General features: G+C 61.3%; 1 protein-coding gene across 4 annotated transcripts in view; it reads left to right on the plus strand.

Annotated features, from left to right (window-relative positions):
* The window catches only part of DHRS3 (dehydrogenase/reductase 3), a 38,511-nt gene extending 26,803 nt beyond the window's left edge, over positions 1–11,708 (plus strand). For all 4 annotated transcript variants that reach the window (XM_072751160.1, XM_072751159.1, XM_072751157.1 and 1 more), the window contains exons 2-6: positions 4,283–4,426; positions 5,066–5,185; positions 5,491–5,729; positions 8,932–9,057; positions 11,176–11,708. In XM_072751160.1, coding sequence (XP_072607261.1) covers positions 4,343–4,426; positions 5,066–5,185; positions 5,491–5,729; positions 8,932–9,057; positions 11,176–11,260 — 654 coding nt within the window. In that variant the 5' untranslated portion in view covers positions 4,283–4,342 and the 3' untranslated portion in view covers positions 11,261–11,708. The remainder of the gene's footprint in view (positions 1–4,282; positions 4,427–5,065; positions 5,186–5,490; positions 5,730–8,931; positions 9,058–11,175) is intronic.
* Positions 11,709–13,715: the final 2,007 nt, after the last annotated feature.

Below are 13,715 nucleotides of genomic sequence, written 5' to 3' on the forward strand. Positions count from 1 at the left end.
GGTCACAGGGGACTCGGAATGGGGGAGATGGATTCCCTGCCCCCGAGAGGCAGGATGCAGACGGCAGCTGGTGAGGACAGCGTGCGTGATGCAAGCGTGTAAACCCTGACTGTGCGGCCTGGGAGCCTCCGCACTCACTCACACAACCACTGGGAGAGAGATCCAAACGGGCAGCCCCGTTGCGGTGGAGGGGAGCTCCCAGGAGGCAGCGGGGGGGCGCCGGGGGGCGGGAGCCAACCTGGGCCAAAGGCTGACGCTCAACCACGGAGCCCCCAGCGGCCCCTGACGTCCAGCTCTTGATTTCGGCTCAGGTTATGATCCCGGGGTCCTGGGATCAAGTCCTGCATCTGCTCCCTGCTCAGCGGGGCGTCTGCTCCCCCCACCCCACTCTCTCTCACAAACAAATAAATAAATAAAAAACACCTGTTCGGTTTTTAGGGTTGACCTCGTCCTATGTGGACAAGGCTGCAGTCTTCCCACGACGTTAGATCCCTCAGTACTTTCCGGGTGGTGAACGCGCATCATTCTAACAGCTGCAGCTGAGGGGTGTCCAGAGGCCATGCCCGCTGTCCCAGGCCTTCGCCTCAGCAGGGGATGGGTGCTGACCGCGGGGGGGGACCCGCTTCTGGAGCCTCACCCCCCGCAGCACCCCGTGACAGAGGCGGCGGCTTCTCTTCTGCTGGGAAACCTCGGCCCGCATCCCAGCTCAGTTGGCTGCGTGACCGCAGAGAAGTAGCTTAGGCTCCCTGGGCCGCAGTTTCGCCATCTGTACCGTGGGCACAACAGGGCTTCCTCATCAATCCCCAAATTTACTTATTTATTTTTTAAAGATTTTATGTATTTATTCACGAGAGACACAGAGAGAGGGAGAAGCAGGTTCCCTGAAGGGAGTCCGATGTGGGACTCGATCCCGGGTCTCCAGGATCACGCCCTGGGCCAAAGGCGGTGCTAAACCGCTGGGTCACCCGGGCTGGCCCAAACCCCAAATTTAAATGAAGTCCCCGCACTCACCCTCGATCCCACTCGCCATAATGTGTGTCTGACGGTTTTCTCGCCCGTCACTGTCCCCTCGCTGGAACACGGGCTCCCCGGGGCAGGCACCACGTCCGTTTGGTTCTGTGTTGGGTCTCAGCGCCGGGCAGGGTGCCTGGCCCACAGCAGGTGCTCCAGGCAGTCCTGTGGGCAGACAGACAGACGGCTGCGACAGACGGGGAGCGACAGCACGGTGGCTGGGCACCCACGCCGGGAGGACGCGGGGGCCGTCGGGGCAGGTTCTCGTGCAGGACCCCAGCCCACTGCGCCTGGGGGTCGGGGGCTCTCTCTCTCCCTCCTGTCCCCAGAGGACCAGCCCCAGGCCACCCAGTAAGACTCACACGCCTAGGCCTGGGCCTCGTTTTCGTCTGAGACTGACCCCTTGCCCCTTTCCAGGGTCCGAGCTCTGACCTGACTCTTCACCTCACAACTCCGCCCCAGGATGGTTTTGAGGCTCTGGGGAAATCTGGATCTCACCGAATCTTGGTCCAAGCAGACTCTGCATTGCAGGTCCTGGGACCCTAAAGGGCTCAAAGGAGATGGGATGGTCTCAGCCTTAAACCCCCTCCCAGCCCAGCCTACCTGTGGCCTTGAACATTTGTTCACTCAGCAAATGGCACATGCGCTCCTGGGCCCTGGAATATGGAAACAACAAGCCAGACTTGAGGACCCCAGGGGGCTCCCAGCCGGTGGGGTTGGCGTGAAGTGGGCAGAAAGCAAACCTGTCCTAGGGCCCAGGGAGAGGTGGGGGCATGAGTAGAAGGAAGAAAGGAGATGTGGAAGGAAGGAAGGAAGGAAGGAAGGAAGGAAGGAAGGAAGGAAGGAAGGAAAGATTGGGTGGGTGGGTGGATGGAAGAAAGGATGGATGGACAGATGGAAGGAAGGATTGGATGGGTGAGTAGAAGAAAGGAAGGATGGATGGATGGATGAGTGACAGAAGGAAGGATTAGGTGGATGGAAGGGAGGGAAGGAGGGTCGGGTGGGTAGATGGAAGAAAGGATGGATGGATGGATGGATGGATGGATGGATGGATGGATGGACAGAGGGAAGGAAGGATTGGATGGGTGAATGAAAGGATTGGGTAGGTGAATGGAAGGAAGAAAAGGAAGGAATAAAAGGATGGATGGATGGATGGACGGACAGATGGGGTAACAAGGGAGGATGGGAGACACCTGGTGACAATGACCACAAGGCAAGGCTGGGGCTTGGTGGAGCGGAGGGTGCTCACCTCGAGTTGCCTGCCTACGACAGATGTTTGTTTTCTTCTTCCTGAGTGAGTCTCCCTGGCCCTCCGGGAGGAACACGTTCTAAGTCTGTCTTGAGTTCAGCAGACGGGAAGGCGTCCCCCGGGGCCCGTCGAGTCGAGTCTGTCTGCACGTGGTGCGCTTCTGTGGTCACGGAGAGCCACTGGTGGAATCCTTCCTTGTAAAACCCATCCTGCACTTTCAGATTCAGTTGCAGGAAATAAAGTAGTTGGACTTCGGTGGGGTCTCCAAACCCGGGCTTTCCCAGGGATGTTTCAGAGGTCGAGAAAAACACTTTTATTTTCTTTTTAAAAATACTTCAAAAGTTTAAAAAAAGGGATCCCTGGATGGCGCAGCGGTTTGGCGCCTGCCTTTAGCCCAGGGCGCGATCCTGGAGACCCGGGATCGAATCCCACGTCGGGCTCCCGGTGCATGGAGCCTGCTTCTCCCTCTGCCTGTGTCTCTGCCTCTCTCTCTCTCTCTGTGACTATCATAAATAAAAATTAAAAAAAATAAATCTTAAAAAAAAAAAGTTTAAAAAAAAAAAGTAAAGCCATGGGAGACCTGACCAGCTCCTTAGTGGTGGAGACCGCCAGCTACACCCTTTGTGGGCCCTTTCCACTTAAGTAAAAGTCCTGAGATTTTAGGTGCACAGTTGATAAACTGTTCCCACCCCCAACCACTTGCGTGTGTGACTTTTCCCTCTGCCGTGTCACAAAGCAGACTGGAGAGATCCACGGGGCTCTGGGTGCTGGGTTGAGCCACCTCCGTCACCCCCACTTGAAAATGTTGGCCTGCCCAGCACAGCCTTCCCCTTCTCGTTACCAGAGGAAGAACGTATGCAGTTGGACGTGCAGTTTCTTCCTTTCCCTTGTTTCACACCCCGAGACCCATATTGGGTTTTATTTTTCAAGGAGGAATTTCGTCGATAATTTTAGAAAGAAAGAAGAAACAAAAATAGAAACCCACCGGACTAATCCCCAGGAAAACCTCAACTCTTCCTTTTATCTTTTTTTTTTTTTTTAAGATTTTTTTTTCTATTTATTTCTGAGAGAGAGAGAGACAGAGACGGAGACGGAGAGGAGGGGCACAGGGGGAAGGGGAGGGACGAGCCGACTCTGTACTGAGACGGCCGACCCGGATTCGATCTCGCCACCTAAGCCAAAATCAAGAGTTGGATGCTTGGTGGGCTGAGCCACCCAGGCGCGCTCTTCCCTTTATTTTGCCTCCCTCTGTGCTGACGAAGCTGAGGGTCAGCCAGGTTTCTTAGCTGCCCCGTCTTCCTTCGCCCTTTTACCGACGATGGGGCCTCAGTGGCCCATGCCCTGTCGTGTCGGGGGAGGTGGGTGTTCTCGCTTAGGCCAAGGTGAGAATTAGCCAGGCTTGTCCTCGGAGCCGTCTGTGGCCAGCCCTTCATAAATGTGTCCCACCCCGTTAGGAATCCATCTATCCCACCAGGGGCACCTCCTCGTGGGCTGGGTCCCACGTTCGTTCCCTGTGGGGGCAGCGGCGTCTGCTGGCGCCCCTGCTCACGCCCCCTCCCCAGTGCAGCCACAGCTCGGAGGAGCGCTCCACTTCGCCTCGGTGGGCCTCACGGCCGGACCTTCCAGTCCATTCTGGCAGCGGCTGCTCGTAAACCCGGCTCTGGATCTAACGGGAGAGAGGCCAGCTTGTTCTGAGAACGTTCCGGAGAACCGTGCGGAGGGGGTCCTGCTGCGCCTGGCTGGGAGGGCAACTGGAACTGGGCTGGCAGGGGGCGTCCCGTGGAGACGAGTGTGTCGGGAGGACTTGCAGGAAGCACAACCACCGGTCGGTCGTAAATGGGCTCGGGAACCGCTCGTTCACTTCAGAAGCCACATGTCTAGAAAAGCATCTTGTTGAGGTGCTTTGCATACTCTTTGGGTCGAACCAGATTGGGCAAGTTGCTGAATTTCTGATGCCAGTCCCTGCATCACGATGGCTTAACTAATGACCGCCTGTTGGGCGCTGTCCTCCTCTCCTTCCAGATTGTTCTCTGGGGCCGGACTGAGAAATGCCTGAAGGAGACGACGGAGGAGATTCGGCAGATGGGCACCGAGTGCCACTACTTCATCTGTGACGTGGGCAACCGGGAGGAGGTGTACCAGACGGCCAAAGCCGTCCGGGAGAAGGTGAGGGCCCGCCCTGAGCTCCGCTGGGCACAGAATGCCAGCCTCCGGGACCGTTCGCACCGGCCTGGGACAGAGCGTGGCCACCGGCAGAACGGCTGTTTCCGGGGCGTCCCTGGGACTCTCCGCAAGTGGCCCAGGCTGTGTGTGCGTGAGGGGGCGCGGGCACGAGTGTGTTACCTGCGGCAGGGATTGGGGCTGGATTGCACAGCAGGAGGGATCACCTGTCGGCCCCTTGGGAAGCTGAGACCTTGTGTGTCCTAGAGCCTGGGGGCAGATGGCCCATTGCCTTGTCCCGACTCCAATCCTTGTCAGTGACTCCGGCCGCCTGTTTGCACTGCGTGCACCAGTGAGCCGCCAGAGAGCAAAACCCACCCCGTTTTGGTATCTGGCCCATGTGAACGTCAACTGCTTTCGTGTAACGATAAGCTCGTTTGTCATAACCGTGCTCTACGCCGTAAAGTCCTCTGGGCCTCAGATCAGTCCTCTGGGCCGGAGGGCGGGCACCCCCTTTCCCACAAGTCCGGGTTGACGCTCCAGGAGATGATGTGGTTGCCCGGGGGTGCACAGCCAGCGTTGCGGGGGCAGGTCCTCCCACCGGGGCCGGCTGCCCTCACGGCCCCACGGCGCCCTTGCCCACAGGTGGGCGACATCACCATCCTGGTGAACAACGCGGCTGTGGTCCACGGGAAGAGCCTGATGGACAGTGACGACGATGCCCTCCTCAAGTCCCAGCACATCAACACGCTGGGCCAGTTCTGGGTAAGGGCCTGTCCCGGGCCCCGGGAAGCCCCAGGATGACAGTGACCTGTTCCTTCCCTCCTGGGTGCCGTGGGGGCGGGGGGAGAGGCTCAGGGGGATGTCCGAGGACAAGGCGGCCAGCCAGCCCCAGGAGACATCCAGACGTACAGAAATGTGGAGGTCAGCGCCCTCGGCGTCCCCCTCCCGTCCTAGGAGTGCCCGTCACCGGAGGGGTGCATGTGCCCGGGGCAGCCTGTTCGCCCCAGAAGCTTAGAGGGGCTGCCGGAGGCCGCGGTGCCCCACACTGACCTCCCGCCCGCCCCCAGACCACCAAGGCCTTCCTGCCCCGCATGCTGGAGCTGCAGAACGGCCACATCGTGTGTCTCAACTCCGTGCTGGCGCTCTCTGCCATCCCCGGTGCCATCGACTACTGCACGTCCAAAGCCTCGGCCTTCGCCTTCATGGAGAGCCTGACCCTGGGGCTGCTGGACTGCCCAGGAGTCAGCGCCACCACCGTGCTGCCCTTCCACACCAGCACCGAGATGTTCCAGGGCATGAGGGTCAGGTCAGTGAGCCGGGACTCACCGCCCCGCAGCCCAGGCCCACGGCAGATTGGGGCAGGGGCGCCGAGGGTGCACCGGGGGCGCTGAAATGTTCAATATCTCAGAAGCCCTTGATCTCTGGCTTTGTGGTCTCGCGCCCGATCCTCTGTCTGCAGGGCAGGGGGGTACGGAGGGGCTGTAGGGTCCTGCTCCTCGGGTCAGGGGACTTTACAAGCCAGCAGTGCTCCATGCGCGCAGCGGGATAGTCCCCAGCCATCTAAAGAGAATGGAGTGCTAACACCTAAACAGCACGGACGAGTCTCGAAGTATTGCTGAGCCAAAGAAGCCAGACGCAGCAGGGTGCATTCTTCACGGGTGCACCGCCCGCCCGAAGCTCTAGGGCAGGCAGATCCAGGCCACGGTGGGAGGAACCAGAACACTGACCGTCCCTGGAGGGATGGGGACGGAGCTTGGGAGGAGGCACCAGGGAACTTTCTAGGCTTTTCAAAATGTTCTCTCTTCCCGATCTGAGTGGCAGTTACATAGGTAAAAACTGCACTAACGATGGATGCCCTTATGTTGCATCAAATTCGAGCTCAATTTAAAGAGATGCTGAAGCCCAACCACCTCTCCTCAAGGCCAATTAAGTCAAAGGGAATGGGAACCATTGGAGTACAGCTCATGCTTTGGAGCCAGCCACCCGGGGAGCCACCTCACCTGTACCTGTAATGCGCCCTGTGACCCTGGGTCCAGGGGCTCCCACTGTGGCCTCCCTTGCTCATCTGTAAAATGGGATGATGAGCGGGACGCCTGGGTGGCTCATTCGGTTAAGCCTCTCTTGATTTCGGCTCAAGTCATGATGTCATGATGTCAGGGTTGTGAGATGGAGCGTTGGGCTTCACGCTGGGCAGGGAAGAAGGGATGGTGGGAAGGGAGGGAGGAAGGAAGGATGGATGGATGGAAGGAAAGAAGGAAAAAAATGGGTTGATGTGGGTGTCCACACCTAGGGTTCTGGGATAAGGATAAAATGGGACCCGGCATGGAACTCCGTATGTGCATACAGTAAGTGCCCAATAGTTGGTGCTGTGATGATGCGGGGTTGTGAAGGGGCATGAGGTCATAGGTGGAAGGACATGCCGGGCCACCCAACAGCTACTTTCCTTGCTTTCTGCAAGCAGCTGTGATGATAGATTTGCCTTCCAAATTAGACGCACCGGCTTCCTCCAAAAACGAGGACCACGTGGAAGGTCCTGGTGGGAACTGAGTGAGCCAGCTGGTGGAGGGCCCTCCGCAGAGCGTGAGCCACGTGGGGATCACTCGGTCCCCTCAACGGTTATCACCGAGAGTGGGTTGGTGACACCACGGTGTCTCTACACTTGCAAAACCTCGAGCCAGTTCCGCCGCCTCTCTGAGCCGTACTTTGCTCATCGCTAAGAATGGAAATGGTATTTCCCTCGGGGGCTCCCGGGGAGGGTGTCCGGTGCAAGGCCTGCACACAGGTGCTCAGAACCGCCTCCCCGGCCGCCCTCACCCTCGGCGAGCATCTCCGCGGACACACATGTGATCCGTCTTCCTCGCAGATCACACCTTCCGTGCGCCCCGGAAATCCGTATTTCCACCTGACTCACCTGCAAATCCTCATAGATCCTGTATTTAGGGGGGGGTTGGATTAATGACAGCTACTGCCCCCCCCATCACGTCTTTTCATCTGGGCATACAGGAGGTGCCCAGTAAATGCACATTGGATGGAAGATCAGCAGGGGCACTCGGGGCTTCAGCTGGGCTGCAGCACACAGACCCTCCAGGCGTGCCCGTGTCACCTCCTGGCACTCTCCTCTCATCACGTTAAGGGAATGCAAGGCTCCCCCAAGCCGTTTCTCCGCAGGGGTGTGGAGTAGGGCCCAGACAGCCCAGGCCCAAGTCCCAGCTCTGTGCGACCTTGCACAAGGTACTTAGCTTTTCTGTGCCTTGTTTCATCTCTAGGAAGGGATCAGTACCGTACCCCCTGCCCCGCAGGTTAGGTGATCTCCGAGGTGGGAATCAACCAGCCTGCCTGGCAGGTCGGAAGCACTGGGTGACGGTTGGTTACCTGTGGATGAGCCGTGTCTAACCAACTGCCATTTCTTAGGGGGAAAGAGAAGAAGAAAAAAAGCATCAGCTTCCTCGCCTGGGGCTCAGGCTGACCTGGCTTGAGCATCCCCACGTCCCCAAAGCCTCAGCTTCCTTCTCTGTGAATCAGAGCAAATGACTCCTGCTGCATTTAGCAGAGGCCTGGCCCTTAGGGAGCCTCATCCCTGCGTGGGGCTCAGGCCAGGCTCCTCCCAGCAGGCATGAGCGCGCTCCCTGTCGCTTGCCAATCCGATCGTTCGTTTCCCACCCCCATGGAGAGCAGAGAGTGCGCCGCAATGGGTGAAGGGCTCAGGCAGCGAGGCGGGGGGGCTGCGGCGGCTGGGCACAGAAGGGCATGGCCGCAGACCCCTGCCTCCAGACAGGACGAGCAGGACACACTGGGGAGCAGCAGGGTGTTCGGCGTCCATGTGTTCAGCAAGCGTGTAGTGAGCACCCACTGTGTGCCAGACCCTGCACCCAGGGGATAAGACAGGGAGCAAGACTGACTGGACTGTGCCCTTGTAGAACTCACAGTCTGATGGGGGACACAGGCCACCAAGAGGGACCAAGCAGGCCAGCAAGGCCATTCTAGATGTGGTCAGTGGAGTCGAGGGAACTAGGGGACCAGAGGCCACCCCGAGTGGACGGGCCGGGAACCCTCCCTGGGGGGGACAGCTGGTAAGAGGCCCTGAGCCGGCAAAGAGCTCAAGTGGCAAGAACAGAAAGGTTGGCCAGGATTGCAGGAGCAGAGGGACCAGGCCAGGGGGGACAAGGGGTAGGCAGGGCCGGCGAGAGGGCTGGGAGCCCGGGGAGGGTGCGTCTGAGCCCGGCCGCAGCAGGACCTGAGCGACGCTTCAGAGGATCCGTGGGAAGCATCTTGGAGACTGGGTCCCAGGGGGAGGACCACGAGACCTCCGTTCTCAAGGGGAGACTCCCTGGGAAGGAAAGTGCCAGCACTTCTGGGGCAGAGGTGGGGGCGGGCAGACCGTCCCAAAGGGGCCTCCAGCCTCCCAAACGGCAGAAGCCAGAGGGATGCCCGGGTACCTTGGCCACGGAGGGGTCAGCACAAGCGCTTGCTTCTCCGGAAGAAACCCATCTTGCCTCTCCCTGGGTCAGGTTCCCCAACCTCTTCCCGCCGCTGAAGCCGGAGACGGTGGCGCGGAGGACGGTGGAAGCGGTGCAGCTCAATCAAGCCCTGCTCCTCCTCCCGTGGACCATGCACGCCCTCATTATCTTGAAAAGGTACGGGCAGGGGGAGGAAGCTGGGGCCAGGCCTTGTGCTGGGGACGCCAGGTGGGGAGGAGGTGGCGGCGGGAGAAAGGACACGCGTGATCGATTAGTCATGTCTGCCACGGGCGTGAGAACCAGCAGAGGTGCCCCGTGTGCCAGGGGTTTCCTACACCGCGGATGGAGCCGCAGTTCCGAAACCTGTAGGTCTCAGGAGTCCTTTACAATCTTAAAAATTACAGGAACCCAATGCCCCCCCCCCTTTTTTTTTTATGTGAGTTGTATCTATTATTAGCTACCCTTTGAGAAATTAAAAGGGAAACATTTTTACAAGATTTATATATTTGTTCCTACTTAAAACATTTATTCATTTATAAACAGCAGTAACAAATCCATTTCCTTTCCTTGTTAACATAAATATATTTTTATAAAAGGCATTTTCCCCCCCCCCAAAAAAGAAAAAGTAGTAGGAAGAATGGCCTTGTTTTGCATTTTTGCAACGTTCTTTATTGGCTGACTGAACTACAGACAACTGGATGCTTATATCTGCTTGGGATTTTAATCGGTTGTGATGTCACGCGGCCTCCAGAAAACTCAGCTGCGTGGGGTGCGAGAGGAGTGCAGAGGCAGATAGGTCGTAGTGTTATTACGAAGACGGTCTGACCTCTGAAGGGACTGCAGGATCCCCCAGGGGTTCCTGGGCCACACTTTGAGAACCACCGTTCCAGAGACTAGTGCTTGGCCCCGATGACGGTCGGGAAGTTCAGTCTAATGCGGGGGGATAACCGGGATCTCAATGTTTGGGACTCACAGAAACACCCCGGGGGCTGGGCTGGTCGGGTGGGACGTACAGATGGGATGAGGACAGGTGACCCCCGGAGGTGAGCTTCAGAGGAGATCCTCCTCCTTCAGAGTCAGCCCAGCATCACATTTCCTAGGACCTCCTAGGCTTTGAGCAGCACATCCTGCCCATCCCAGTCTCACCCTGAAGGGGCCGTTCCAGGTGCCCACCCAGACCTGGTGCTCAGGGCCCGTGGACTCCGGGCTCCACTGGGCCTCCGGACCTCTCTTGCCCCCACCCCCCACCCCCCGCTCCCTACACCCCTCTGACCTGAAAGGCCTTTTCGGGAAGTGCGGGACCCAAGTGCGGGTTCAGACCCCGAAGCCCAGGAAACCGGCTGCCGCCCCAGCTGTGTGTCTACGGCTGAGGAGCTGCTCCAAGTGCAGGCACCACAAGAGCCTCCCACCATCAGTCCAAACCCAAAGCTCTTTCAGACACACAGAGCGGGGGGGGGGGGGGGGGGGCAGGGGCGGGGCCCCGGGGGCAGTGGGGTCACATCTTTGCCTCCCTTGTGCGTCCCGATTGTTGCTCTGAGACCCTCCGTGGAGAGTGGAGACTGCCATCCTCTGCTCCCCCTCGGGTTGGGCGGCTTCTCAGAAGGGTTTCTGCACATTCTAGAAAAAAGCTGGTCTGTCCAGAACACCTCAGTGCCCTCCGCAGTCAGCCCCCAGCCCCCGTCTCCTCCTCTGTCCCCCACTCTGGTAACACAGGAAGCCGAGGCCACCCCTCCCCCAGCCCCTGCACGGCACCCCCTTCCCGTCCTGCCCCCAGAGCCCGCCAGGGCCCTTCACCTCGATTTAACAAGTGGACTGAGGTCCTCTCTCTGCCAAGCCCTGCGCTAGGGACCGGGGTCGGAGATGATGCGTCGCCCACTGAGGCACGCGTGGGCCTGACAGGGACACAGCCAGGACACCAGCAGGGCCTTTGGGGGAGCTCAGGGGGTGTGGGGGCCGAGGGAGAGCCTTGGGGGTGAGTCCGGAAAGTCTCCCTGGAGGAGGCGGCAGCAGCACCCGACGCCCCAGGCCCACACAGTAAATACCTGTTGAATAAGTGGCACGTGGCTACGTATGGGTCCCCAGTGCTAAGAAGGTGGCGCTGGAAGTTTGTCCCCATCACCCACCTCTACCTCTACCCCTACCCCGGAGGCACCGGTTATCCACTTGTTTGCGGGTCCTTCCTCCACGGAGGGGGGTGGGTGTGGCCCGACGGGTGGGGGCAGCCCACGGAGCCGCGGCTCTGCTGCGTGGCCCGCGTGGCCACAGGGACCGCTGACCCCGTGCCCCGCCCCCCAGCATCCTCCCACAGGCCGCGCTGGAGGAGATCTACAGATTCTCAGGAACCTACACCTGCATGAACACTTTCAAAGGGCGGACATAGAGGCGGGACGCGGACACGCGCTCGAGAGCCCGGGAGCCGAGGGGCCGAGGTCCTGGGCACGTACCCGCCGCGTGTCCCTTGCACAGCCCTGCGGGGGGGACAGGACTGCTGCTGGCCCCAGGAAGAATCCGGGCCCCCCGGGCCGGCCCCAGGACCTCCGCACGGCACTGACGGGCGTGACTCCGGCCCCCACGGGAGGCGGGACACCAGCCAGCAGCCACCTTGACACTTTCACTTGTTTCTAATTCTGTAGCGTTTATTGTTGAGTCGCTTCTCGAGTCTAACCGGCCTTCGCGGCCTTCGCGGCGCGCACAGGCTGCTCCAGGAGGCTCCGCGCCCGCCCAGACGCCCTTTTCCCTCCAAATCCGCCGGCCTCGGCTTGGCGCAAACTGGTTGAAAGGCAGGAGTGAGAAATAAAGAGACGGTTTTGCGAGCGCCTTTGTTGACAGCCCTGACCCCTTGTCCTTGGCAACGGGGAGGGGACTGATCCCCGCCGGTGTGCCGGGGTGGCCGGCGGCGAGAAGAGGGCAGAGACGGCGAGACAAGTGGGGGCCCGGGGGCCCCCCCGCCGGCCGTGGGTCGGGGCCCTGGGCCTCGCCACCCACGATCTTGCTGAGCTCGCCCCTGCCCTGCCGCAGCCTCCAAGCCACCAGCTCGGGCTCGCGGGCCCTGTCCTCCGTGAGCACCCACCGAGTGGCCGGCCGGTGTCGCCGAGGAGCCCGAACTCAGAAGACGCCACCGCGAGGCTGCCACGGGCCCCTGGGCTGCGGGGCCGGGTCGGGGAAGGGGGACCGCTCCCAGCAGCCACCGGGCGTGTCGGCCAGGACGTGACGCCGGGGCTCAGTGACGTCCAACAGAAGGGCCTTAGCATTGCCACCTGTCCTTCAAGGCTGGCGGCAGCTCTGCCCTGTGCCCTTCGCTCTGGGAGCCTGGCCGAGGCGGGGCCTCCACGGGGGACGCACTCCCTGTGGCCATGGAGACGCACCTGGTCCCGCAGCCCGGGCTCTGGAAGCTTCCACCCGGATACCATGCGTGTCACTTCGGCTCGCATCCCACTGGCCGGAGCCGGTCACGCGTCAGGCCTGCTGCGGCTGCCGCCGAGGGGTGGTCAGGAATCGGGGCCACGTGGGGACACGGTCCGCACCAACGTGAGGACAAGTCGAGGTGTGGGCAGAGGACGGAGGGAAGCGGACGGATGGCGCCCGGGCTGTGGTGGCCTCTCGGTGACACGCACCAGGTCCTGAGCAGAGCCCCAGAGCAGCCCTGTCCTCTGGGGAGGGGGTGTTAGGAAGGTGAGAAAACGGGCTCCGAGCAAGGAGACCGTCCCCCCGGTTCGTGGGCTGCCCTGCAGGCCCCTCACCGCAAGTGCCTTGGCACCTTCATTTTGGTGCTGGAGGACGTGTGTCACCAAAGGGTAGCGGGGGGGTGGGGGGTGGCCCGCTGCTAAGTGTGTCCTCCAGGCACCGTGGCCAGCCCGGCGAGGTCGGGCCCGTGCCCACGCATGTCACCGTGCTGTCCGTGGGCTGGCCTGCCCCTCGGCTTCCAGGTGCCTGTCACTGGCTCGCACAGGAGTGGGGTGCAGGCCGGGCACACCCGGGCGGGGGCGGGGGCGGGGGCGGCACAAGTGGTGGTGACACTGGCCGTCCCCGAGCGCAGGCCGACTGCTGTGGTCCCAGCTGGCCGCCGGCCGCCTCGGGGGCTCGGGTTCCTCAGGCTTCCACGGAATCCAGCGTCGGCCTGCAGGGCGGGAGCACGGCGAGGAGCTGGGAGGGACAGGGCCAGCCAGCGGTCCCCAGGCCCACTGAGAACCGAGGCCCTTGGCCGCAGTGGGACGCGCCCGGCTCCCCGAGCCCCAGGGGCAGGGCCTGGTCCTCCCCCAACCCCCGCCCTCCGCTGGGCCACTCGGTCTCTCAGGATCTCTTCCCAGAGGAACCAGAGAAAAGGCCTGGGGCAGATTCCCAGGAGGCCCTTCCGGGTCCCGGCCGTCCCCGGGATGGTCTGGGTGCTTGCAAAGTCCTGGGAGTCAGGGACGGGAGCTGATCCCGCGCCTGACCCCGCCGGGAGTGACACAGTGTGACTGCCGTGGGGCAGGACCAGGACCGCGCTGGAGGCCTGGGCCCCGGGAATGACCCGGAGGCTGCGCCGCGGGCTCCTCCCTGCCTCCAAGGAGAACCAGAGTGGAGGTGGGGGCCCAGGCCGGGAGGCCAGACCCTGCCCACGTGGGGGCTCCGGGGACTGGGTTCTCTGGCCTGGCGAGTGGCCAGGGTTGACTCCTGGGGCCACCCCGGCCCCCCGGGGCCCAATCGCTCTGAGAAGCGGAGTCTCTCCTCGGGCCAAACCGACGGCCTTGAGGGACCAGGGTAACACCCCATTCCCCAGCCAGAGCCCTTGGGGGGCCGACAGCCCAGCCCCCCCGGGTGTCCCAGTCCGATGGGGAACAAAAAAGGAGCCGGGT

Source organism: Vulpes vulpes, chromosome 2, assembly GCF_048418805.1.
Source record: "Vulpes vulpes isolate BD-2025 chromosome 2, VulVul3, whole genome shotgun sequence".
Lineage (NCBI taxonomy): Eukaryota > Metazoa > Chordata > Mammalia > Carnivora > Canidae > Vulpes > Vulpes vulpes.